This window comes from Anoplophora glabripennis, unplaced genomic scaffold (assembly GCF_000390285.2).
Source record: "Anoplophora glabripennis isolate ALB-LARVAE unplaced genomic scaffold, Agla_2.0 scaffold32, whole genome shotgun sequence".
Classification (NCBI taxonomy): domain Eukaryota; kingdom Metazoa; phylum Arthropoda; class Insecta; order Coleoptera; family Cerambycidae; genus Anoplophora; species Anoplophora glabripennis.
The window spans coordinates 1,323,628-1,342,715 of NW_019416220.1; the positions used below are offsets into that span (position 1 = coordinate 1,323,628).

At 31.8% G+C, this 19,088-nt stretch overlaps 1 protein-coding gene across 1 annotated transcript; it reads left to right on the forward strand.

Annotated features, from left to right (window-relative positions):
- Positions 1–1,955: 1,955 nt before the first annotated feature.
- LOC108906242 (ATP-dependent RNA helicase TDRD9-like) lies at positions 1,956–8,297 on the forward strand. Its single transcript, XM_018709455.2, has 10 exons — positions 1,956–2,112; positions 2,168–2,312; positions 2,377–2,601; positions 4,880–5,095; positions 5,249–5,368; positions 5,701–5,921; positions 5,976–6,246; positions 7,646–7,767; positions 7,839–8,039; positions 8,093–8,297. The coding sequence occupies exons 1-10, from the start codon at positions 2,024–2,026 to the stop codon at positions 8,229–8,231; spliced, it is 1,749 nt and encodes a 582-aa protein (XP_018564971.1). The 5' UTR covers positions 1,956–2,023; the 3' UTR covers positions 8,232–8,297.
- The last annotated feature ends 10,791 nt before the right edge of the window (positions 8,298–19,088 follow it).

The window sequence follows — 19,088 nt, forward strand, 5'->3', positions numbered from 1 at the left end:
GGATCTGATGGTGTAAGGTATGCAATATTTTTGACAAATTGTAAGATATATAATTCGTTACTGCACTTTTTCATTTTGTTTATTGATTATTTTGCCAGCTGTGAAAAAATTAATTACATAAACCGTTGCACTAAAAAGATCAATTGAGGTTTATTTTTTGGAAAATAATTTTACCTGAAGAATCAAGTTAATAAGAAAAAAAACTGAAATGTTATGAAAGTTTCATTTATTTTCAAGCTATAGCGTAATTATAAATTTTAAAAATTTGAATTCAGAGTATGTCATGTTCCAAGTTCAAAAGTAGGATATTCGTCAGTGTCATTTTATTTTGCAACATTTGATTACACGTTTGTACGAAGAGTGTTGCAAAATGCCAATTCAAATTTAGAGTATGCAAATATGGTTTTTGCAATAGTGAAAAAAATTATTTTTTTAGGCCTGCAACTTCTTAAGGAAACAAAATTCTACTTGACTTAAATCACCTTATTTGCATCTGGCGAACCTACCCTTAAGGAGGTTTATTTCATATGGAATTGACAAACAAATATTCATAAAAAAATTAATATAAGCTTATTAATATGAAGAAAATTCTCAACAAAAATTATGACTACTTTGGATACTTAATTGACGAGATATTAATAAAGTAATTTTTCACGGTTTAGTACGGAGTCTTATGAGAATGCAGATTTATTTGGTCTCTCCACTTAGAATGCGCAACAATTGAATAGTTTCCACTGCAACTTGTATAAATAGGAAACTGATATCTAAGGAACCGTATGACAGCTCGTAGAAATCGATTAGGTACTTGTAAGATACATAATTTATAATAATTCTCCTGTCATTGACTAACTAACCCCCACTATGTGTGAAAGCGGCAACGCCGCGGTTCTCAACTTAGCGTATTATTTGAAATTCGCATGTGTGACATACAATGTATATTTGAAGCTTAGGCATTGTAAATGACATGAAAAAAGAAGAAAAACAAAATCAAGAAGAATAAATTATTGAAATAAATAATTGACATATTTGCACATATCGACGTATATTTTTCATGTAAATATAACATCTTTAGAATGTAAATAATCTACAATACAAATTCCTATATGAAACGCATATAAATATTTTTAATTTTCTTTGCTGAAGGAGTTTGGCTGCACTGCCTGCAAATCATTTGTTTACCTAAAGTTCGAATGTGCACAATTCTTCGTCCCTCGATTTTGAATTCATTCTTTACTTCTTTGAGGCTAGAGTTCTCTTCAGATTGCTTGCATCTGTAAACGCTTCGTATATTTCTGCATGCACTTGCTTGGCGAACTCTTAAATGGTACACATTTTCAGTTACACGTTTTCCTTTCCAGAAACATTTCTTTATTGATTTGTGGTTCATGGCGAAAACTGTTTCTACCATCCAAACAAACGGAATGGTTGAACCCCGAGGCGAGCGCGCCAGCCAAGTTCAACATTGCCAAATCTAAAGACATACTACTTTAGTCACTAGCTAATCTACGGAAACTCTCATTTGACTTTAGACATACCCGATAAACCTCCTTAAACTATGGCACAGTTCTTGCTGAACACCCTGTAGGTGTAATGGCGTTTTTTGTATTTTTTTAAATATTTGCTTTTTTCAGTGCGAGATTTTTGGTTAAGCAAAACTATTTTCATAAATAAAATTCTTGACTGACTTTTTATGCGCCAAGGTTTATTTTATTATTTTTTTCACAGCTGGCACAATCGCCATAAAAAAAAACTGCACCACAAACAAATAATTTCAGACATTATTATTACAACTTATTTTCTTGTCAGTAATGAATTCTTGTTTTTTTTTTTCTGAAAAGTAATGCTATAAATTTTATTGCGCTACCTGATACTGGGCCAAAAATTCTTAAAACAATTTTTTAGTTGGAAAATTTTGTGTTGCTCTAACTACTGCTTTTTTGCTTTTAGCAGAGTTTTCGCTGAATTTGTATCTTTCGAGAACCAATCAGGTGTTATTTCTGTAACTTTGGATGGTGTTCAGAGAATGAGTTTGTTAGTTCCTGGAAAGATACCTTACGAGGTATACGAAGCTCTAAGGAAGCGACAGTTATCCTTTATGTACGAGCCCTCATCGTATGTGACTTATCGAGTAGATTTATTTCGTTTTTGTTAATTGTACCGATTTTAGTGCTGACGTTGTTTGCGGGGCAGGAGATAAAAATGTTTTTCAAGAACCTACAGCTTCGCTGCCAAGCAATGGTGGGAAGCGCTATTCCAAATCTAGATCTAGTTCTTCACCTGCCGAAAACTATATAACACTACAAATTTCTGAAGTACGTTTTGGAGTTGCGCTCTTTTTTCTGTTAAAAATATAGAAACCTTATTTTTATTTTTTAGTTTATCGATGCTGCTCATTTTTGGGCACATACTCAGAAAAGTATGAGTTACCTGTCGGTAATCATTGACATATTAAATGGTGACGAATTGTGCCCTATAACTACATCAGAAAACTTACCCGAAAACATAGAATTAAATCTAGACCAGTTCTATGCCACCCGGTATAATAAAGATAACTTGTTTTATCGATGCAAGGTAATTGCATACGAAAACGATTGGGCTCTGGTGAGTACCTATATTTTACAGTTTCATTATTTTTAGCCTCCATTGAAATATTTTAGTCACTTTTGTCCCATGCCTGTGCTAACTTGATTCTAGTCTAGTATTAAATACAGTGCCTTCATAAATGACTGACCCCTACGTGACCGTGACTGTTAGGCAACTAAACTTACACTGAAGTCAATGATTAACACAAAATTCCCCAAAGACAGAAGATAGTCTAGTGGAGTACAAATTTACATTTCTTTACAAACATTTAACTTTAATCTGCAAAATGTGTTTCTTTTTTCAATAGAAAAAAGTCATTTTATAAATTTTAATTTACAAAATGACCATACTCCTGATATATTTTGAAATTTTATCTCAGACATAACATTATTTTCATAATGTTAAAATACAAAGGTGCAATGTTTTATTTATAGCCATAACCAATGTTCCCTCAAATTTTTCCACTGACTGCGCTGTATATGAGTAAAAATGTTCAAAACGTGTGTAAAAGTGTGCGTTGGGGGGGGGGGTCATGTGCCTGTGTTTGAAGTCAACAATTTTTTTAATAAATACTCTTGAAAATTACATTTTAAAGCATTTGTGAAATTTGGATTTTTGTCATTTTTAGATGCAATTCTTTTATAAAATGAAATTTAAAAAACAAGCCCATTGTGCGCAGAATACAAGAACGGTTGTGCAACTTTCGAATAATAATTACCTGCGCAGCTTAGAGGAAACTTTGGGCCATAACCCCCAAAATTAAGCACTTTCTAAGATATTGGATTTCAAAGCTGCTGAAGTTGACAAAGTACACTGACCTTCAAATGAATAAAGTCATGCGCAACAGACCAAACCATGGTATTTCCACGTATCTTGATCCGCAAAACCGAATCTGACCTCAGTTTGACTCTACTCATCGTGAATTTTTCAAATATTTGAAAGTATTTTTGTTATAAATGGTTACCTCTAATGGATACCTCATATTTTTTTATTAGATATATTCATCAGAATACTCTTGCAAAACTGGCATTAGAGGTAAATCTTCAGTGGGTAGCCTTATTGTTTCTTTGTATGGTCTTTGCCCTAAATACCAAAAACTAACACGACGTACGCACATCCTACCGTCCCAAGACCGTTCTTACATTGACAACTGTAGCCACGAATGGCTTCTGGACCTGCCTTGTATATCATTCCTTCTCTTATAGTGCGCTTGTTCTTTTTTCCTCTGTATTTCTGAAACGGCTCAATTTACAGCAAAATGGAGGTCATATTTGTAATCAGCATACAAAAATTGGTAATATAGATGTTCAAAATGACACCTTCGTTTTTCACACATAAATTTACTCTGCATTTCATGCAATCAAAAACACATTCAAGTTCATTTGATGTTGTAATGTTTATTTCATGCTCAATTGCTGCTTCCAGCTCTTCAAGTGTGTAAAGAGGATGTTTAAATATCTTATTTTGGATATAGCCAAAAAGATAAAAATCTAAAGGTGTGAGATCAGGGCTTTGAGCAGGCCACAAACCCCTAGTAATCAATCTATCACCTAAAATTCCTGAAGATATATTTTCTGCTGCAGTATGTGCTGTGGCTCCATCTCTTTGAAAATGCCCATGCTGCAGTTCATTGTCGCGCATTAATTCCAGGGCTTGTTGTAAAATGTTACTGTATTGTTCTCCATTTATTACTGCTGGAAAAAAATTGGGCCTATTATCAGTCTTCCGGAAACTGCTATCCAGATACCTATTTTCTGAGGATGTAACGATGTTTTGATAGGATGATGCGGATTTTCTGCAGACCAATTTCTATAATTCTATTTACATAGCCAGATAAAATGCCTTCATTAAACCATCGACAATATCTTACTCGTTGGTTGCTATAAAGAGGATGTAACTCTTGCTCGACAGAAACTATATAGGGATGCATATGCAGCTGCTTCATTAACGCCTTGTGACAAGTCCCAACTGATACAACAACTGCAAGATTTTACGTGTTGATAATAAAATATATTTTAAAGAAGTAGTACCTAATATTAAAAAATTTACAGTATTTTAACTCAAATCTACAAGAAATAAAAATGTAAGAAATGAAACGTAACCGAACATTTTTGGATTGACGTTTACTCTTTGATCTTAATTGGTGCTTTTTCCTTGGTAATTTCTGAAACACCAACTTAAGAAAATCAAATTTACTGAGTGCCAAAACAAATCTTGTCAGGGGGATGATTTTCGAAGGCACTGTACAAACTAATCGTGACTTTACTAAACTTTGCTTGGCATGTTCCGTTTTTAGGTAATTTTCATAGACTACGGTAACACGCAGCAAGTTACGCTACAAGAAATTTACTACCTTCCTCACATATTTGAATGCAACCTGCCTCCATTATCCATGGAATGCATACTTCAGGGCATCCGACCATCTCCGAAATGTAACCCGGCTGGAATTTGGTCCGAAAGGATCAGCAATATTTGTAAAAGACAGATTAATGGTGTTCTATTATATGGGAAGGTTAGTAGGATCGGAATAACTTCTCTTTTTCTTCTAGTTGTTGAACAAATCAAATCCTTCGTTACTTTTGGGATACCCTTTAGTTGTGTGTCCAAAGATGGACACAGTTTTTCTTACTTTCTGTTCCATAACTTAAAAATTTTATAATTTCAGATCCATTCAGTTGTTGAAGATGTAGTTTACTTGGAGGTGTACATAAAAAAGCCTCGTGGCCGGAATGCCAAATCTGTAAATGATTTTTTGATAGAAAAAGGCTATGCAGAACCCACGGAAGTAAGATCCAATTCTTCAATTGTTTGGGACAGGGATTGCAGGGTACAAGCCTTTTGGTTTAAAATCACTTTTTTCCCATTTAAATTGCCACTGTTTATATGATCTTGAGTCTTGTATTACAGTGACAGATGTAGAGAATTTTTTAAAAAGGCTAAAAAAAATTAGCCCATTAATCCCTTTACATACCGAAAATAGAACCAACCAGAATTTGCTCAAAAAAGGAGCATGAAATGGTTATACTATTTTTTTCACTATTTATCACATTTAGCTGATACCCGGCACCCTCAACCAAAACGGGTCACACTGTACATAATTTCTCTTGTATTAATCAGGAATATGAAAATATGAAAATGTTTGTTGAAGCTACGGTCGACCTTGGGGAGCTAGATATAGCTGAAAACTACATAGGGTCCTCATTGCGGGGTCCTTTCAGCCCTCTTGAAATTAAATTTCATGGTTGCACCAAAAGCTTCCATAATAAAATTGTCAATTTGGATAGTAATTCTGTGAACACAATTTTGCTCAATAATGAACCGGAATCTTGTCAAACGAGGTAATGTTTCTTCTAGAAATTGACGAAATGATCAAAGGTGTATGAATTTTTTAGGATGCTGGCAGCCGCTATTGTTACCGGGGTGGAGTGTAATGGTTTGAAGCTCAATCAGACCACACTTCTTCCTAATATCCCTGGCCTTCCCATGATCGTCACCCTCATGTTCTGCCCTCAAATGACATTAAAATTGAATCAAGATGGGACCAAAGTTGTTGCAATCTTATGCGGCTTTGGCTGCTGCGAAGCGACTGCTCAATCTTCTTATCCCGTCAGTGATTTGACGTTGGCTTTGGATACTGTGTTAGCTGAGGTGGAAATTAAAAAGGTAAGTAAAAAGTAATCTTAAATAATAATAACTTTTAATTTTGAGTAAATAATTACGAAACAGGTTTCTGGGTACTTTGTACCATTCATTGTCGAATGTTTTCGACATATTCTGTTGTAGTCTTTCCGAAGTCAGTTGAACATGTAAAAAACTCCTAACAATAAAATTTAATGAGTTTCATAGGCGTCCCTAAAAAAGTTTTCTGATGTGGGTAAAAAATTTAATAATTTGTATATAATGTGCAGAAAATTTCTATTATATGTTCATTTGGCCAACAACTCGGACAATTTTATTATATTGATGGTAAATTTCATTTTGTTCCGTTTCAAAAGGTCTCCAAAATGCTATGTAATAATATTATTTCTCCCTTTCGCAATTGTAATATCAATGATTAATAGAAGGTGCCTATAATAAATTAAGATTGCCAAATTCCGCATTGATGCACTGCACTGCTGGGCAATTTATCGACCACTTGTCAACGGCTGAGATTTATTGCCCAGTAGCCCAAGTTTCGAGAAAAAAAAATGTTTTCACAATTTCTTAGTTGGAAGGACATTCTACAAACGTTTTAACAGATTTTGTTGTCTGTCCTGAATGGGTTGGATTTTCGTCTTCTCATAGAGCATCTGGTTAGGTGGGTTATGAAGCGGATGTGCGGCATGACAAATTTCCATTAGAGCTTTCAATGAAAAAGTTTCGGCAACTTGCAAATTTTTTTATTACTAATTGAAGGCAGTATAAATTGTTTTATAAATTGTGGCCAACATAATTCTTAACGTTCCTTTATTTTTGGTCACTTTTTTTAAGTGTTTCGTTCTTGAAAAGGTTAATTTTTTTAATAAATTTTATTTGTTGGTTTAGCTTTGTTTTCTATCCAAATGTATTCCGAGATATTTGACATCCGTTGTTGGCGTACTGTGTGATTATTAGAGAAGTGGGTGTTGGTACATGGTTAAAGAGTATAAAATTAAAGCTTCCATTTATCTAAAATTTTTGGCATATTGTAAAATGTGTGATCGGAAAAATTTGAATTTTTTACATATGAATCATCTCTTATTTAAATTACCCATCTTTGAGATCCATCCTAATTATAAAGTATTGGTATTAAATAAGCTGAAAAATTTCACATCGGGAATGATTCAGCAGATTCTTACAGTGTATCTAGATTGCCTTTGTTTGATTTTCAGACAAGCAAAATTATTAGAATTTTTTTTAACCAAATAAAGTTTTCCGTTTGAGGACCACTGTAATTTTCAAAATAATCATACTTCATTAAATATTAAGTGGGACATACAGACAAAAAATTTGGGAAATGGTGGTGACTGAAAAATGAAACTGATATAGATTTTTGTATGGAAAATTTTTCATGGAAATTTGTTTCACCAAAATATATTTTCAGATTAACAAGATACGTTTTCACATGAACGAAGCCATGACCTTCATGAGAGATATTTCGGAGGAACTGGCCACGGACCATGAAATTATACGCATCCAAAATTGCATTAAAACAGAGTTAAAAGAGTGAGTAGCTGACATTTTTCTGCCTTAATGGTTTGAATTCGGTTAAGGTTTACTTTTAACGTCATTTTTAGGTTGGTCAATATGCAGAGACTGGTGACCTCGAGAGATGTCTGGAGCGAGAATCAAATCGCGGTAGAAATCCTCGAGCCCGATTTGTGTGGTGATCCCGAAGATATTTGGCCTTTGTTGCAGTTTGTCCGGTTGAATAAATCCCAGGATTTGAGCGGTAACATAGCAAAGAATCTCGATGATCTGGACCGAGCCGCTCGAGGGTCCGTGGTTGATTTATTTTTCCAACAGATATAAAGTCTCGATTTTATTTCAGTGATGAGTCTACTGAAGGATTGGAATGCAAGTTGTGTCAGAATCCTTTGGGAACGAGACGTGAGGTTAACAGACATTTGAAGTCAGAACTGCACCAAAAAAATGTCACAGAGTACTATGAGAAAAAATTTCAACTCTAAGCTCTTTTTGTAAAAAATGTGTTTTGCTCTCTCCCTGTTAGTCGTTTTATACTTTTATATGTTTGACTTGACAATAAATGTTAATTAAAAATATTTAATTTTGTTATAATTTTTTTTAATTACCTATATATTTTTGACGATATAAAGCCAGTCTGAACCATTTGCAATTTGGTAAACTGATAAAAAATATTCACCCAATGCATCGAGAATTTCATTTGCTGATACATGCGTCCATGTAGAGCAATATTTTCCATTTCAAACGGGAAATTCAACTTATTGCTGAAATTTATTGCGTAAATTCATAGTCGTCATGCATGGCAAAAATCGCGAAAGGATTATAAGAGAAATGTAAATGCTGTATTTATGGCGTGAGACAGAATTTTTGGGTTCCTATAGTTACCTAATACCCTACTAATACCCTAATACTAACTCCTGTACTATTTTATTAGGAAATGGCAGCTTTTTGTTGTGTGAAACTAAAATGTAATGTGTTACTAATTTGTGGTGGTGATTAAATGTACGTGGAGGTAAAATGTTATTTCTATTATTTAATTTTATTTTGTTCTAATATCTACTACAATTATTGGAAATATACATGTACTTAAGAGCGGCCATCAGGCCATAAATAATGAGTCGTTTTTTATACAGATAATTTTAATCTTGCAGTAATATATGTACATGAGTACATACATATACTATACCATGCCATATAAGGTATAGTACCTTACATGGCATTCAGAAATAAATTTATTTGATTTTAGAATTAATTGATTTGTTGCTAAAATATACGTACATAAAGTTATCAGGCCACTTTTCGTAGATTGCAAAAAAGTGTTAAGAGGTTTTGTTACTTTTGTTGTTGGTACTTTGTTACAGTAAGTAAAATGAATTTGATACATTCAGCCGTTTTTCGAGAAAACGAACTGCTGACTTAAATCTTAAGTTAGGCAATCCAGGCAATTTCTCAACATCTAATTTACATGCGACAATGGTAGTGGCACCAGAATATTTTACTTTAAGTGTATTTTGAGAGTCCATAGTCATATTTTTGATTTGGATGATTTCTCATGGCAAAAAAAGGGGAAAACATGAAAAGTAATTGAGAGAAAAAAATTACAAAAAATTATTTAGGACATTTTGTTTTTTTTTTTGTTAATAATATTTTATTACATAAAAATAAATTGTTCCCTTTCAACTATTTTTTGAGAAATATACAGGTTGCGTTCATGCTAGCAGACCACGGGGGATTGCTCAGTACCTCCAAGTATTCAACAGAAAGTTTACGAAAATGTTTTCCTTTTATAAATGGTGAACATTTCGACATATTTCATAAATGAATGGCATTGTAAATTATTGAGAATAATATGCAAACAAAAGTAGTAGTGTAAAAAAATTTTCTTTTACTTCGGGCTAAGTTGCGACTTGATATTCATTTCACACATTATTACAACGTTTGTGGCAACAAAAGTGTAGCGAATTTCATAGGGCTCCAGCTTAATCTGAAATACGTAAGGCCCTTACTAGCCTTGTTAGGATTCATACTCAGTAATGTTTGAAATATACAGGATGTTTCAAAACATGTCGGAAAATGAAGGGGGTGATTCATTTTATTCTAAGAAGAAAAGTTCGTATTAATATGACTCCCCAATAGACAAAAGAACCTCACGAAGTCCTAAAATTTCTACCACTGTCTTGAATAAAAACTGAATTGGCGCTCAAATATATGGTAATTATTTACTTTAGTGGCACCACCTCCAATTTTCACAAAATTTTGTCTACCCCCCTATTTTCGATGGTTCTGAACACGAATCTGCAGTTTTTTTTGTGCGATCGAACCTAGTTTTCGAGAAAAATTTTTCAAAATTTTAACCTGGATATTTCAGATAACACTACATAGAACTCTGTATATTTTATGTAGCTTTCCAGAACATCTGTTATGAACAATTAACACTGTTCACGAACCACATTTTCGTAAATTTCAAGTAAAAAGATATTTATTTAATAAATAAAAATTTTGTAGTTTGAATCCGCCATTTGTAATTCGTGATGACAACATTGAGTTCCCCCACTCTCATTCAACTCTGTTCATCCCACATAAAGTTACTATAATTTTATTTATTAAATACATATTTTTTTTAGTTCAAATTTGGGAAAATGTGTTTCTTAAACAATGTTCATTGTTTATTACAGATGTTCTGAAAGCTACATATAATATACAGAGTTCTACGTAGTGTTATCTGAAATATTCAGGTTAGAATTTTGAAAAATTTTTTTCTCAAAAACTGGGTTCGACCGCACAAAAAAAACTTCAGATTCGTGTTCAGCACCATCGAAAATAGGGAGGTAGACAAAATTTTGTGAAAATTGGAGGTGGTGCCACTAAAGTAAATAATTACCTTTTGACATCATATATCTCGAAAACAGTGTGTTTGCGGCCCCATGATATGTTTTTTTTTTTAAAATAAGCCAAAGAATCATATTTTTCATTTTCCAACATGCTTTGAAACATCCCGTGTATGTTATAAATATTAACTATATTTAAATTCGTAGAACTTATATTTACTATTCAAAATCAATAATAATAAGTATAGCTTGAGATTAAATGAGGAGCAGCTATGCAAAAGCCGATAAATCCATAATATGTGGTTTTGAGATAACTAGGAAAAAGTTGTAACTATATAGAACATTATTCACTGTAATCTTAAACTTTATGCACTGGTTTTATAAGCTAGCTACTGTTTAGATTTCAACTTTGTAGTTGTACTAAACTACAGCCGATTTGCTGATTACTAACAAAGTTACAAAGCGTAGCTTGATTCGGGGGATTTGCAGTCATTTATTTAAAGAAATTTTACTTTATAGTTAGTTTTACTTATGTCAATACGTACAGAATTGTCTTTCATTGTATGTCAAAGAAAAAATTCATATTTCTATTCTTTGAAGTTATGGTTGTTATTGGCAGATACAACAATAAAGCAATGTGCAATTGGTAAAACTGGGCCAATATGTGCCAACTCCAATGTGTGTCCTCCACACAACGAGCTGCTACCAACGTTGGTATATAATTTAGGGCTGCGTAGTGCATTGAATACTAATATTTTTGGTGTAAACTCCGATATTTTAACTAAACACCGTGTGAAATTCGTTCTTCCCAAAAAGTTACTTAAGGTAGGCTTTGATAAACTTTTATTTTAAATCTTGACTTTCTGCAGAGAATGATTGTTTTATTGTCTAAATAAAATTTTTAAGTCATTTCCTTATTGCTAGGTGTGATAAGGTCTATATGCGTGTGCCATCATCATTATAAAATAAGCTAGGTTACTAAGGAACCCCTTATTAAGGATGGAAAATAATTTCCCGTTATAAACTTATTTTTCTTTTACCATAGTCATATTTTCGATGTGGATGATTTCTCATGGCAAAAAAAGAAAACATTAAATAAATTTAGATTAAAAAATTACAAAAAATGATTCAGGATATTTTGTTTCTTTGTTGATATTTTATCAATGTAAAATATTGATTATTTGGTTACACCAAAATAAATTTTTGTTTGTTCAACTATTTTTTGAAAAATATACAGGTTACTTTTATGCTAGCAGACCACACGAGATTGCTCGACACATTTCCATGTACTGCAACAGAAAGTTTACAAAAAATGTTTCACTTTTATAAATGATGACAGATTTCATAAATGAATTTTGGGACAGGTTGTTTTAATTATCATTTCACACATTACAACGATAGTGTATATAATAACAAATACGTAGTGAATTCATAGGGTTGGAACATATTCATAATAAATTTGATAGGAATGTGTTGTAAAAAGTTTCTTCAATACAAATTCAGTGCATATAGGTGCAGTAACAAATTATTTTGTTGATATAATGTGTCATTTTTCTAAGTTTTTAATAATTAGAAATATTTTATAATAACAAAACCATTCTAACAAACTCAATATACCACTTACCACATGTTTTAAATATTTAAGATGGATTTAGCCACAAATTGTTTTGTTGGATATAATGTGTCCAATATTCTAATTTTTCATTACCCAAACACAGTTTATACTGGAGTTACAATGACTACATATCTTAGATATTTTTTAAAACTTGTTCTAAGTAGCACCGAGATTGTTACCATGGTTTTGTTATTATAAACTTTTTAATTATTAAAAACTTAGACACACCACACATTATGTATATCAAAATAATTTATACCAGCTGTACGTACTAAATTTGTACTAAAGAAATTTTTTAAAACATCGCTATCAAATAAACTTTGATTTGACATATTAATATGCAGAAAAATAAATCACATTTTGAAATGACCCTATGAAATTCTCTACGTTTTTGTTATTATAAACACTTTTGTGTAATGTCTGAAATGGAAATCAGTTCACAACTTGGTCTGAAATGTAAAATATTGTTTGCACTAAAACTGCCTGTTATTCTGGATAATTTACAGTAGGTACCATGTATGAAGTCTGCTGAAATGTTCACCATTTAAATAATTTTGAAGTAAATCATTTTTGTAAACTTTTTGTTGCATACATGGAAATGTACCGAACAATCTTGTGTAGGCTAACGCAACGTGTATATTTCTTAAAAAATAGTTGAACGAACAAAATTTATTTTGATGCAACAAAATATCTTCTACATTGATATTGTAAACAAATAAACAAAATATCCTGTACAATTTCTTGTAATTTTTTAACTTACATTTATTTCATATTTTTCCTTTTTTTTGCCTTTAACAAACATTTAAATCGAAAATATGACTATGGGCTTTGAAAGTATTTTTAAAGTAACATATTCTAGAGTGCCATTATCATTGTCGCAGTTGAATTAGATGCTGAGGAATTGCGGTACTGGTAGCTTAAGATTTAATCAGCAGTTTTCTCAAAAACCGTTTAAGATACAGAATTTATTTTAGTTTTACAAAATAACAAAGAGGTAGCAAAATCTCTAATACAATTTTGCAGTCTGATAGAAGTGGCCTGCGAACTTTAAATAAATAGAAAATATTAAAATACTGTATGAATTCCTGTCATTAACCACTTTGCTTATTGGTGAATATTTTGTCTAATGAATTGTGATGAAAATTCACAATATTTCATACAGAAATTTTATAAAATCTTAAAAGCTTCGTAGTGAAGATTGATAACCTTAAATAATACAGTATATTCCAAAGAATGTATTATTAAGCAATAACTACTACTGTGTGTTACATTTATATACATTTGTTTTAGGGTTGAATACATTCGTTGAGAATTATCCAATCAGTGACTGAAAATATTTTTCTTTATAAATGGGGAATGCAGACGATTTGGAGTGTAAGCAGCTGCTAGCGTCTTGATATCGATACAGACTTCTAAAAGATGTTTTGTTATATCTCCGTTTAACCGTAAGTGTTTTTAAACTAAATATACTTCTGTCTGTGTTGCTTTTGTATTTAAAAAAATGGCATAGATCAATGTTTTATAAAATTTCCTTGCTATTACAAAACAATACTTTATACAAGTGATTTTTTTTCTATTTCTAAAATGACTTTTCCTTTTCTAAATGGATTATCTGGTAATGAAGGAGATATTATCAAAAGAAAGTTGAATTTTGTCATAGCATGATTTTTGTGTTTAAAATTCTTTTTTAGAAATGTTTTGATAAGTTTAAAATATTGGTGAAATATATTAAAAAAACTTAATTGGTTGAAAAATAAATTAATAATTTTCTGCTCAAAATTAAAAATTAAAATGTACCTGAAGTTCCGAACGTTCATTTGAACGAAAATGAAAACTCATAATATCACTTTTAATCATACTTAAATCTAAACTCTGGCTTCTGTAAATGAAAATCACACTTCCCTATCATCGGAAGCCACGCTTAAAACTTAGTTACATTTATTTTCCTCTTAAACATGAACTAACAAACATGTATTGGAATAGTCAAAAAATAGGAATATGTTAAACTTACAAACATAAACATAAATTACATAGAAGGATAGAATTCTAATACCGAATACAAACATTTATTTACTAAATATTGTTTCAATTTTGTCTTGAATCTCACTGCTCACTCACTATTTATACTTTTTAGTTCTACAGATAAACGACAAAATATTTTATGCCCTACAAAGTTTGGCGAACGAGTAGTTAAATTTAATTGTGCAAATGGTATATGAAAATTATGTTTTTGTCTGGTATTGACATTGTGATAGTCGTTATTTATCAGAAATTTGCTTTTGTGTATGAGTATGTACATACATATTTCTAAAATATAAATACCTGGCAACGTGGGAATCCTATAATGTTTACATATATTTCTACAAGAATAAGTACTTGAAACACCAAACTAACATCTTAAAACATGTTTCTGCGCAATAAAAACATGGGACAAAAGAGTTGAATTACCCCAGAAACAAACGTCATACCACAATCGAGATTCGACCTGGGGGCATAGTATAAACAGAGGAGTTGATTGGTACTTAGGACTGTTCTTATATTTAAAAATAAATAAGTTATTGAAGACAATTTTTACAGTTATATTTCTAGTTAAGGTTTGCGTCCAAATTTAGACCCAAAAATTTTACTGTATCAGTAAGTACAGAACTCTGAGAAATACTATAATTTTCAAATTTAATGTTTTGCAATTTCTATTTTGAGTAGGCAAAATCGAAGTGCTTGAGTTTTTTCAACATTAAAATGTAATGAATTTGGGGCAAACCAGTTAAAGTTATTCAATAAAATATCGCATTTCAGATTTAAGGTTCGATTTGACTTATTAGATGTTACTAAAGACGTATTATCAGCATACATAGTAGAATGAGAATTAGGTGAGAAAGTATCGATATCATTTGTATATAGTAAAGAGCATTCCAAGTTATATTTACAACAAACATTCTCATTATTATAATTTATACTTACAAATTGCTTCCGAGCCCCGTACCATCCTATATTTGACATAAGCTATTAACATTACTTTTATACTGATTTTTAAGGAACATTTGGGCCTTTTGTCACTATCGGAAGACATCCCGTCAACAACCCTTAAAACTGTTATACCAATCTCCAATATCTCCAATCATGCTTAAAAAGCACTTTTAACACTTTACTTAAAATCCGTTATGGCATTAAGCTTGATACCGGGAAATAATACACAACTATTTTAAGGGTAGTTGACGGGGTGGATTCTGGTGGCAGCAGAGGGTATTAATAGTTGTTATAAGTCAATATAAATGTAATATTAACGATTTACTTAAACTCTATTTTGGCTTTAAGTTTGATACCGGGAAAATAATAAACAACTGATTTAAGAGTAGTTGATGGGGTGGATTCCGGTGGCAACAAAGTGTATTAATAGTTAAAAACTTATTTAAAATTCATTATGGCTTTAAGCTTGATACCGGAAAATAATACACAACTCTTTTAAGGGTAGTTGACGGGGTGGATTTCGGTGGCAGCAGAGAGTATTAATAGTTATAAATCAATATAAATGTAATAATAACGATTTACTTAAACTCTATTTGGACCTTAAGCTTGATACCGGGGAAATAATAAACAACTGATTTAAGGGTAGTTGACGGGGTTGATTCCGGTTGCAAGAAAGGGCATATTAATGTCCTTGTTGCTACAATAACAGCTACAAGTCAATATTAATGTAATGTTAACAATTTACTTCATCAGGGAATATTAGATATTACCTGTTTAAGTAGTTGACGGGGTGGGTTCTGATGGCAATGAAGGGCAGTAATAGTATTTATGCAGACACCTTGTCTTCCGGTAGTGACAAAAGACCTGAATGTTTCTTAAAAGTCAGTACAAAAGTATTGTTAATGACCTATGTCAAATATAGGGTGGTACGGGGCTTATTTTGTGAAATACTTGTAACTAAGTTTTGAGGGCGGTGAATATAGGGGGTGGCTCCGATGATGGGGAAGTGTTGTTTTCGTTTACAGAAGCCAGAATTTAGTTGGTAAAATAATTTTAATTACGATTAAACGTGATATTACGATATTCAGGTACATAAATTAAATATACAGCAAAATATTTTAGTCATTTTATTTATTAAAGGTTATCACCATCACAAATTCAGTGATATGTATGTATATATGTCAGTGGCTTAACATAACCTGAAATCTACTGAAAATTGTGCATTTTTTTAAAGTAAGGTATAGTCTTTCCGAAGTCAGTTGAACATGTATAAAAACGCCTAGCAATAAAATTTAATGAGTTTCATAGGCGTCCCTAAAAAAGTTTTCTGCTGAAGGTAAAAAATAATAATATAAAATGTGCAGAAAATTTCTATTATATCTTCATTTGACCAACAACAATTTTTTTTTATTATAAATTATAAATTGTCCGCCGAATTACGTCTCTCAACATGTCATCGATATTTTAAAATTTTTGTTTTCGCTTCCTTTTTATGCAATGATCTATAACAGCTTGTTCAATAACACGAAAAATTGTGGACACTGAAACTTTAGTTAATATGTGAATTCTGTTTATAATTTCATTATCTGATTTTTCATTTTCTTCCTTTTTTAAACAATCGTAAATATTTAAAATGAGACGCTGACATTGAACATGTAAATCTTTATTTTTAAATTCTAAATCTGTTTCATCAACAACCGGTTCTACTAATTCAGTATGTCTGGCGGTATTTCGTTATGTTCCGTAAACAAAACAGCCTTCTTATTTCTCCCTTTCGCATTTGTAATATGAATGATTAATAGAGAGTGCCTATAATAAGTGAAAATTACCTGAATCACACCAAATTCCGCATTACTGCACTGCACTGCTAGGCAGTTTGTCGACAACTGAAATTTATGGCCGGTCGCCTATTGCAGCTGTCCTTGTGCGCCGTTTGCCCGCGCATGCATTCTTCAACTGGGCGACCAGACCTGTATATAGGTATGACTAAATAAATATGGGAACAAGTTTTTTAAATATTTCAATACCAAGTTGTTGCATAGCAACCGAACCTGGTACATAATGCCTAGCTATTTAGTCTTCTATTGAGATCGGAAAGACTATACAGTTAACACCTTTATCATTTTATTTTATTTTTTTCACTTAATTGTACCAATCTCTTCAGTAGAGCTTCAAATCATTTTTAAATTATGTGGTGATAAACCTAAATAACCAGATTGTAGCGAATTTGGAAAACTGTGACATAGCATCTTTATCCACACAACGCTTCAATTGTCTTTGGCAATATATTAATTAGTCGTGCGGTAACAAGAACATATTAACAATTGGAAAAGATAATACGTTTAAATAAATTTAGAATTATTTAAATGATGGTGGCGATGAACGATATATCAAAAAATATGGACATAGGGGCAGTAGTAGTATTGAGACATAGCGATGCCATTTTGTACACCTTTTCTGAAGTCATTTAGCTAAACCTACCAACATCACATATTACCAATTCGCACCAAAATGCTGAAAGTTATATTTCATTTGAAATAAAGCTTGCATTTCAATAATGAGAGTGATTAGAGATGAAAAAAATTTCAAGGTGTATGCCGTTTTATTTGTTTATGCACATCAAATTTATTTTCAATAGCACTTTTTTGATAATCTACCACAAAGTATTTCAAAAACAAGGGTATAGTGAAATGTTTACCAGTAGATATAATATTCCTAGTAGGTGGCCGTAACTAATCACTGTACATAGCACTTCATTTAGCATTGTGCCAAGCTCTTTTGCTACACAGTGTCCACCCAGACACTGCATTCCATATAGGCATGACACTCATATTTTGAATATTTAAAAAATAAAGTAAACCTTAAGTCTGGACATATTTTATTAGTAAATGTAGATTTATTGAAATTATCATTTACTGTATTGCACATTTTTAGTAAAAAAAAAAAAAAGATTTAACATGCTAATCATTCAGTAATTAAAAGTATTGCCTCTGAAAACCATGTGTGGTGTGCCAGTACAGGCGATGCGATGCTATGGCAAAAGCTAAGTGGAGTGCTATTTTCAACATGTAATGACACCCTGTTAACTTTATTGTCACTGTCGAAGGAAACTGATAAAGAGTCTTATGTGATAAATCTGAATTAATGGTTTTTATTTTATTTTACGAGTGTGTCATTTCATGTTGTTTCTCAAACTTTGTTTTTTTTTAAATACCTTTGCTCCAGATTTAAGTTTAATAGCGGTATCATTACGTTCTCATGATAAAAGTGTATAATTGAATACAATGTGTTTGTAGCACTATTTTTTAAATAAGTGAATATAAATATTTTAATACTGTTGTTTTATTGCTTACACCACATACTATTGCCAATTACTGTGGAAATTTGATTTTCTATAATTGCTGCAGAGTGGCTTCAATAACATTAGTTCTGCTGTCCAAGAAACTGAAGACGGCGACAAAGATTTATGTAAACTGTATATCCGATGGACTTGGAGTAAAATCCTTTTCTTAAATCTTGAGTTCAAGTTTCTCAATTACGGTCAATATTTTCCTCAAATAGCCTTGTTGGCCTTGCACTTATATGTTTGGTGCAAGTTTTTGGGTAAAATATTATGGAAAAAAGTGTGTTGCAACATAGATTTAATCGAAATGAGTTATACGCCAAGCTTGGCAAACTGTTTTAATTTATCAAAGCTGTCCAAACATTTCAACTGGTAATATTTGGCGTAACAAGACAATTAACCCAGCATTTGGAATAGTCTTACTGTTTTATCAAATCATCATCATCATTTATCATCACTCTAAAGAACCTCTCTCTGAAACTTCCAACATTGGTGTAGAATATCATTTCCATATTTCTATTATGCTAATAATAGGAATGTTAATCGCAAGTCTTATCTCTATAAACATTTTCAATTACTGTAAGATACA

What these genes read in the sequence shown, in the direction of transcription:
- LOC108906242 (XM_018709455.2), top strand. Translation starts at nt 2,024, where the DNA reads ATGAGTTTGTTAGTTCCTGGAAAGATACCTTACGAGGTATACGAAGCT. An exon ending in CTGAGGTGGAAATTAAAAAG is followed by an intron (nt 6,247 to 7,645) that starts GTAAGTAAAAAG and finishes ATATATTTTCAG; the next exon opens with ATTAACAAGATACGTTTTCA. An exon ending in ATTAAAACAGAGTTAAAAGA is followed by an intron (nt 7,768 to 7,838) that starts GTGAGTAGCTGA and finishes CGTCATTTTTAG; the next exon opens with GTTGGTCAATATGCAGAGAC.